Source organism: Littorina saxatilis, linkage group LG5, assembly GCF_037325665.1.
Source record: "Littorina saxatilis isolate snail1 linkage group LG5, US_GU_Lsax_2.0, whole genome shotgun sequence".
Classification (NCBI taxonomy): Eukaryota; Metazoa; Mollusca; class Gastropoda; order Littorinimorpha; family Littorinidae; genus Littorina; species Littorina saxatilis.
In genome coordinates this window covers 40,831,278-40,840,575 of record NC_090249.1, presented here as the reverse complement: position 1 = coordinate 40,840,575, position 9,298 = coordinate 40,831,278, and the positions used below count along the sequence as shown (strand labels likewise).

At 42.1% G+C, this 9,298-nt stretch overlaps 1 protein-coding gene across 1 annotated transcript in view; it reads right to left on the bottom strand.

The window, feature by feature from the left end:
• LOC138967125 (tubulin alpha-1A chain-like) overlaps positions 1 to 577 on the bottom strand; it is a 4,382-nt gene extending 3,805 nt beyond the window's left edge. Inside the window, exon 1 of the mRNA XM_070339612.1 lies at positions 422 to 577. Within this exon, the coding sequence (XP_070195713.1) occupies positions 422 to 424 (3 nt within the window). The 5' untranslated portion in view covers positions 425 to 577. The remainder of the gene's footprint in view (positions 1 to 421) is intronic.
• Between the last annotated feature and the right edge of the window lie 8,721 nt (positions 578 to 9,298).

Below are 9,298 nucleotides of genomic sequence, written 5' to 3'. Positions count from 1 at the left end.
CACTTTCATTTCATCATCGCCAAATGTTCTAGCATAACAAAATAGGTGAACAACTCGCTGCCTGCCAACATGTCATTTTAGTTCATGAAACACTCTAGCATCAAAACTTAACCGGTTGTACAACCAACAGCAGGCGGCCCACTTTTAGAGAGAAAAACGTGGATTAAACTACCGTTTGCTCGACAAAATGTGTGTCAAGTGTTCATTACAAAACGGTGTCTGCCATGATGAAATTGAACAGGGGAGGGGGACGAGACCGGCCGGTGGCTGCTTGCCAAACCGGCTATGTCAAGTCTGGCTATGGCAAACAAGGACACGAACAGTATTGACACGGCCACAAGAATTTCCACATCAACAAAATAACGTACTGGCAGGCGATCAAACGACATATTGAATAACATGCAAGTCAAAAGGTACTTACCATGTTGACGGATGACGTTGAAACGAAACGGAAGAAAGTGGTTGTAAAAACGGAGAAGCTTTCTCACGCCGACGTAAAGTGTCTCAGCGAGAAATTCTCAATATCCTGTGCGCGCGCGGGCGACTGGTTTTATACACGGGCCTGGGTTGCCCATGGTTGCCGCGCCACAAACAGGCGACCGTTCGTCGTGTTTGGTCGTGCGTTGCTGTGCGGCGCGCAGCAGTCACAGAGCTAAATCCCGCGAAAATTGCGTGATACAACAGTGTGCGGACTTACTACTTGTTGTTTACATTTGTGGGCTCTTAAATCGATAAACAGGGGCGCCTCACCCCATAGTTTCAGTGTGCCGTAGCAATGAAAAATAGTGCAGTAGTGCTTCGATTTGTATGTAAATGCTGTAAATATTACTGCATGACAAAATGCGAGTCTGGTATCGAGGGGTCGAGTTATGCTAGGCGGACCAGGACTGAAATCGATTTCCCCATCGGATGAAGGGTTTTTGGATTGTTACTGACCAACTATAGTATCTCTACGCAGGCACCTTTGCGGGTTAGACAATCCCGCCGAACTGATGTTCGAGTTGTGGCTTGCCGATCGCCGGTCTCTGGATGTCCAGTCAGCAACAGTGCCATGTTGGCAATGCCGTCAAGTTCTGCGTGTGGCATTCCACGAATTAATCGTTTTAGGAGTCATATAAATGTATTCTTTACTGATCACTGAGTTATCCTAATTGGTCTCCGTTGATGACTGAAGTTTCAGTGCCAGCCACCGTGCTCTGTGACGGACCGGGTGAACCAGGCCGCTGACTGACACCACACACACTAACACACACTAACACACACACACACACACACTGACACACACACCACACATAATCACACTGACACGCCGCACGTGACACTGACATATATTATACGTGTGCTCGCACACATACACAAACACACTAAATGCCGACCGACAAAGACAAATACACACACAAAGTGACTCCACTGACACCCAAAAAGACACAAGCTTACACGCGCAGCCACACACACACACACGCAATAATATTTGCAATGCAGTGTCTCTCCGCGTCTTGATGTCTACATGTATGCAGATGACAGCGGTTATCTTGTTTCGAATGTTCTCTGATAAAACTAGCGTGACGTTATTTAGTGTAATCCGTCGTAATCTGATACTGGTGTCTCCAGCTTAACGCACTGAATTGTATGTAGCCTACAGCTCACAGCGAAGCAAACTCTGAGTTGTTTTGGTATTTATAACATAGACAACTGACAGTCTTCGGTCTGTACTATCTCATTATATTTAGTCAAGTTTTGACTAAATATTTTAACATCGAGGGGGAATCGAAACGAGGGTCGTGGTGTATGTGCGTGCGTGCGTGCGTGAGTGTGTGTGTGTGTGTAGAGCGATTCAGACTAAACTACTGGACCGATCTTTATGAAATTTGACATGAGAGTTCCTGGGTATGAAATCCCCGAACGTGTTTTTCATTTTTTTGATAAATGTCTTTGATGACGTCATATCCGGCTTTTCGTGAAAGTTGAGGCGGCACTGTCACGCCCTCATTTTTCAACCAAATTGGTTGAAATTTTGGTCAAGTAATCTTCGACGAAGCCCGGGGTTCGGTATTGCATTTCAGCTTGGTGGCTTAAAAATTAATTAATGACTTTGGTCATTAAAAATCGGAAAATTGTAAAAAAAAATAAAAATTTATAAAACGATCCAAATTTACGTTTATCTTATTCTCCATCATTTGCTGATTCCAAAAACATATAAATATGTTATATTCGGATTAAAAACAAGCTCTGAAAATTAAATATATAAAAATTATTATCAAAATTAAATTGTCCAAATCAATTTAAAAACACTTTCATCTTATTCCTTGTCGGTTCCTGATTCCAAAAACATATAGATATGATATGTTTGGATTAAAAACACGCTCAGAAAGTTAAAACAAAGAGAGGTACAGAAAAGCGTGCTATCCTTCTTAGCGCAACTACTACCCCGCTCTTCTTGTCAATTTCACTGCCTTTGCCATGAGCGGTGGCCTGACGATGCTACGAGTAAAATGGCATTGCGTTCATGAGTTTCATTCTGTGAGTTCGACAGCTACTTGACTAAATATTGTATTTTCGCCTTACGCGACTTGTTTTCTTCTTCTGTCCGGCCGTATCTCTGAACGGTATCCCCCCCCCCCCCCCCCCTCCTTCATTTGAGAACTCAGTTATGTCACAGACCTCCCCCCCCTATCGGCACCGCACGGTAATCAATAGAGTAAGACGGTTGTTCAGTTTGAGAGAGAGAAACTGAAACTGTAACTGAAATTAATTTTTTGAGGGTGACAGAATAAGCAATGGAAACGTGCTTTTTATATTTAGTCAAGTTTTGACTAAATATTTTAACATCGAGGGGGAATCGAAACGAGGGTCGTGGTGTATGTGCGTGTGTGCGTGTGTGTGTCTGTGTGTGTGTGTGTGTAGAGCGATTCAGACTAAACTACTGGACCGATCTTTATGAAATTTGACATGAGAGTTCCTGGGTATGAAATCCCCGAACGTTTTTTTTCATTTTTTTGATAAATGTCTTTGATGACGTCACATCCGGCTTTTCGTGAAAGTTGAGGCGGCACTGTCACGCCCTCATTTTTCAACCAAATTGGTTGAAATTTTGGTCAAGTACTCTTCGACGAAGCCCGGGGTTCGGTATTGCATTTCAGCTTGGTGGCTTAAAAATTAATTAATGACTTTGGTCATTAAAAATCTGAAAATTGTAAAAAAAAATAAAAATTTATAAAACGATCCAAATTTACGTTTATCTTATTCTCCATCATTTGCTGATTCCAAAAACATATAAATATGTTATATTCGGATTAAAAACAAGCTCTGAAAATTAAATATATAAAAATTATTATCAAATTTTTTTTTTCGAAATCAATTTAAAAACACTTTCATCTTATTCCTTGTCGGTTCCTGATTCCAAAAATATATAGATATGATATGTTTGGATTAAAAACACACTCAGAAAGTTAAAACAAAGAGAGGTACAGAAAGGCGTGCTATCCTTCTCAGCGCAACGAATACCCCGCTCTTCTTGTCAATTCCACGTGTTCTGTGAGTTCGACAGCTACTTGACTAAATATTGTATTTTCGCCTTACGCGACTTGTTTTTCATCCGGCCCTCGCCCATCGAGGGTCACAACTCAATAACAAAAACAAAAAAAAGTTAAGTTAACTACAGTAGTACAAATGACATAATTAATACATTCAGCAATCGATAAGACATTTCAAGATGCACAGTTTTGATTCATTAGCAATGTGAGAAGATTATATACAACAAAGAATTATTTGTTTGTATGAAAATGTTCTTAGAGAAAGAGAGAGAGACAGAGAGAGCGAGAGAGAGGAAGAGGGTAGGTGGGTTGACAGACATGCGAGACAGAGATAGAAAGAGAGAGAGACAGAGACCCAACGATTGGGTCCCTGAGAGGGAAAGAGAGACTAAGAGAACATAAATCATCATGTTCTACAACTAGTGCACGCCTGTCTATGTCACTAAAGTGTCAGGCCTGCTAGATTCCATAGTCACGTCATTAATGCCAGAGATGCCTCACCAAAAATAGTAGACCTAAATTGTTAGCTGTCTTCCGTGAATGGCGTTTACGATTTAAAAAGAATTTCAGGTCATGCAGTGCATGTGGGAAACCTGAGGAAATCGAGAGAGACAGAGAGAGCGAGAGAAAGAGACAGAGATAAAACGAGAGACAGAGAGAACTTGAAGAGAGAGAGGCTGTATGTCAGTGTGTGAGCCTGATAGAGTAAATGTGTGTGTGTGTGTGTATGGGTGTGTCTGTGTGTGTGTGTTTGTCGGTGCGTGCAGTGTATGCACGTCACTGGCTGAATATGTGTAAGTGTGAGTGTGGTGAGTGAGCCACAGTGGGCCAGTGTGTGTGTATGTGTGTGTGTGTGTTAATGACTAGTCAGTGTGTGTGATCAGTCGTTGTGTGACCTCTAACTGAATCCCCGACTGTTACCTTTTTGAAGGCGGTTTAGGGGAAATGACACACACCCACACACCACGTACACTGACACTGACACACACACACACAGACTTACACAACGCAAGACACACACACACACCGTGGCACACACACGGGTTTGGCCACCGAAATCTCTCTCTCACCAACAAGCGTCGGAATTAGTATAAATATCCCAGAATGTTTTGTTCAGATCAGCAGTCAGCACGCACGAAGTCTTGTGTACCGACTGATTAGCAAAAGATTAGCTACGACTGCCACGGTGCGTAACTTGTCGTAAGACGCTAGAGAACTACATCCTTTTTTTCCACCAGGCATCAAAGTACTCTACGGGCAGGGCAGGTGTTTTGGTTTAGCACACCCATTCATCTCGCGTCCTTCCACCACCTCTCTTCCCTTACAACGGGCCCCCACGCCCACCCCCCATACGCCCGTTTTTTTCCCCTGGTATGATCGAGTCTCTCTGCTCTTCCTGCGCTGGAACAATGGACATTGACAAGCCTGGACATGGTCAGTGAATTCGGACTGCTTGACCTGAGGCGAGCACTGAAAAACACAGGCACTGACTTGACACATGTTCGACAAAACTGTGAACCCAGGTGACGGTTTCGGGGGACGAACCGAGATATACTCAGTTTACAGGTACAGTCGAACCTGCCCTGGCGACCACCTCTCGATAACGACCACCTGCCCATAACAACGCTTGATAGCAAGCCCGTTTAGTTTTTTTTGGGGTATATTAATTCACATTTCGGGCCATAGTTTATAACGACAATTTTTGGTCGGTTTCTTATATGGTCGTTTTGAAACATGTTCCATTGTATCGTCTTTTCCATATACACGACCATATTCGAAACTATAGCGTAGCTGCACTCTGTGCTGGATGTTTTCGTGTTTATGTTTTTTGTTGTTGCTGAATTGATTTAGCAGACTGAGATGAATGTTACTTTTAAGGGGGTTCCACTGACGGTACCAAAATGAGTGTTACGGATGTGCATAGATTTAGTCATATACAAGGGTTTAAAACACGATTATCCGAGAGAGAAAAAAAATAAAGAAAAAAAGTGCTGTCGAGAGAAGTAGAGGTTGGGCGGAAACCTTTTTGTTTTTTGTACTTTTTTTGCCAGAAGGAGAAAGAAAGAGATTGGTGGTCCGAATACAACATTGAAACAGTAAAACCTGACGGCGAAACAACAGTTTTCACATTGACTGAAAAAGTAACCCAAGCCTGTAGGCTTTTAATTCTCAGCCAAGAAATATGAAATAACAGATACTGAAGTTGGAGTAACAGTCTCTGAAAAATCTGAAAAGGACAGTACTGCAATGTTAAATATGTACACTCGTGCTGATTTTATGATGTGAATCTGTGGTCTTGGAGAGCCCCGAAGGAAAAATAAGTTTGTTCTTCATGTGTACATCTCATATGCCACCATACTGGACACATGTCAGGCTGACGCGCAGACCTGGGAACCCCTGTTTTTCACTTGGAGTATTCTCAAACAAACTTTGTATATTTTCAGAAAAATGAGCGTACTCCACACAGCAGTTGAACATCCATGATTCAGTCGCACCGTTTAATATATAAGTTTACGAATACATCTAAAAGGTAAAAACTGTATTTATGTGTCAAAATACTGGATCGACTCGGGATGCGCTTGTGAAGAACGGTAAGCCTAGCCTAGGAATTATTCTCGTCGTATTTTTTTCCCAGTGATCGTATTCTAGACAATCATGCGTCTATATATATACGACTAGTGTCTGTCTGTCTGTCTGTCTGTCTGTCTGTTCGCAATGCACGGCCAAAGTTCTCGGTGGATCTTTTTCAAATTTGGACACCGTATTCAGCTACACCCCGGACACAACCTCATCGATGAGATATTTCAACACGTGCTCTCAGTGCGCAGCGCTGTGCGCGCTGAACCGATTTTGTTTTTTGTTTTTTTGTTGTTGTCGGGATCCACTATCTTCTCCAGTGTTTTCAGCCGCGATTATCTCCCTTCCTAAGTGTGGCGTCAATCCATATTCCCGTTACTACGTTACTATTTTTAGAAGGTCACTGCACGTTACTATTTTTAGAAGGTCTCCAGTGTTTTGCGCGTTTATCTCCTTTCCTTCGTGCGCCGGCGAAGCCGGCGTCCCAGGCGCAGCCTGGTATTCGGCTCTACTTCTTCCCGGCGAAGCCGGTACCCGGCGAAGCGGGTAATCATCTAGTACAAAATATGGCGAAATCGTATGGGTCTCACTCACACTTACACTTGCATACACTTGTTTTTCCATCCGAGGCCAAGGGCCTATAGTGGGTCTTTGTGTCGCAGCTCTTGGGTATTCGTTCCACCCACTTCTTGGGTGTCTTGACTGGAGGTAGTCAGCGGGAATTCAATACTATATTGGTGCTCTCTCAGGTTTCTATCAAGCCTTCCTTTGAAACTGTCTCAGGTGTGTGAAGCGGCTTACACCACTGACTGGGACCACGCCAAGCAGAGTGTGAGCCGATAATACAAAAGCAAACAAAACAGGTCTATGCAGTACTGACTCAAGAAGGTCAACAGTACGGGTTGCTAGGTTACCACAGGTAAACATTTCTGGTTTACGGCCGACGTAAGTCGAGTGTGGTCGAAGCGCTGAACTAGACTTGTTCGGTTAGGTACTGGCAACCACATTCAACTTGCTACGCTTCAATACAGTTTTAGAGACACGTTGGCAGACTATAGACTAGTAGCATATTAGTATCTAGAACCATATTGTGACGGTCGGTTGTTAGGTGGGATTGCATGCTTGACTGACTTTCTTTCCTCGATCAGGAAAAAAACCTTTTTCTTTTCTACAAGGAGTGTCAGCTTATAACTTGTTATCACTGAACCATAGAGCTGGTATGCTGGCGCACTGTGAGTTGTGTCACTTTAGTTTACAGACAAAAATGTTGGCATGGGCTAATTCTTTGTTTTACCGTAAGAGCCTGAGAGAGAGAGAGAGAGAGAGAGAGAGAGAGAGAGAGAGAGAGAGAGAGAGAGAGAGAGAGAGAGAGAGAGAGAGAGAGAGAGAGAGAGAGAGAGAGAGAGAGAGAGAGAGAGAGAATGGGGGCCTTTATTCGTAAGATTAATCAATTTTTTGGTTTAGTTTCACTGTATCAATTGCTTATGAATTTAGAGAGTGCATGAGGATATAAGTGTTTGGTCGTTATCTTTGCCTGTGCGTGTATTGTATGTTTGGTCGTTTTCTCTGCCTGTGCATGTATAATTTGTTGGTTATGTTTGGTCGGTTTCTTTGCCTGTGCGTGTACAGTATGCTTGGTCGATGTATGTATTGTAAAGCGCTAAGAGTAGACATTTTTCTAGAATAGCGCTATAAAAGTTTGCATTATTATTATTATTATAAGTGGGGTGGGGTTTATTGGTAAGATTAATAAAATATTCTGTTTAGTTTCAATTGTTTATGAATGTATCAAAGCAGGTCAGCCAGTGTGTGTAAAGAGCTTGTAACATTTACAAGGGTTTTGAAATATGGAATGTCATGCGACGTGACCTCGCTGCTATTTTAGCCCAGTCGAGTGCCTGCAACCCCGGAAACACTAAGGAGGAACTGACAGACTTCGATTGTGTGCTGATTAGAGATGGCAAAGTCGACATTCCACGACAAACTCCGGCACACAAAAACCTCATCATGCACGTGCTGCTAGCATAGGTCCGTGACCGTGTTAGTGTAGTACAACAGGCGCCTGAACTAGTCTAGGAAGGCATCGGGCTTTTACAATCTTTTTGCTGGTCAGACGATGCGTTTTTTTTAAAAGTCTTTTCGCCGAAACCGCTTTATGTGCATGAGCCAATCTTTGTTGTCGATCTTTTCTGTGCACTAAACTTGCAGGGGAAGATATAAAAAGAAGTTCCAACAGAACAATGGCGCCACTTATAGTTACACTTTGACTGGAGAATTCTGTCTACAAAATAATAAAACAAAAGTAGAAGAAAAATAATGAGGTGCTCAAGTCGAAGAAGGGGTCTGCATATTTTTTACTGTGGTGCAAGGGATACGTACATACCTTATCTTGGATGTCATCACTTTTACTCATACAATGTAATTTTACGTTTGTGGTTCATACTTTAAATTCAGTTTCAGAAGAAAGTTGTTTTCTACAATTTATCAGTAAAGTAACTGTGTTTTGTTTTATTTTGTCTCTGAATCAGTCTTCTTCAGGTGTGATCCTTTGATTGTTGATTTGATATGTCTACAGTTGAATCTTAGTAATTTTTCCACTAGTGTTTCTTTGAAAAGTCTGATAACCCACATTCAAGTTTCAGTCCTTATTTTAGAAATTTGCACGTTAAGCTCCATTTTGTTTGTTATTTTTGGCCTCACTTCTCCTTCAACTTACAGAAAAATCCACAGTTGAAATGTTATCACTGATACAGGGGTAGACTCCAGCCCTATGTTGGGCATGTTCCTAAGTTTTCCCTGTATTTTCATTGCTGTTTATCCACACACAAAAACAGTCCTGTGTAAAGCTTGCACTTGAAGCCTGGCAGATAAGAATGTTAAAGGTGCAAATTTGGGGTTGTCATATTGGCCATTGTGTTAGTCGTCAGGTGTTTTGCAAATGAGCAGAGCCTAAACTTATTATAATTATATATTTTTAATCATTGAGAAAGCCGTTAAACTTCTGTCTATCTTTATCTCAACAGCAGATCCAAGTGTCTGTGTCTTCTAAAATGTATTGCATTTAAATACCCCAAAAGACTCAATATGCAATTATTCTTTCAAACATTAACTCCACAAAGGAACGCATTCGCACACTCTCTGTTCTCCGGAATTTTCAATGACGATGAAAAGAGCCTCCTCACACAGGC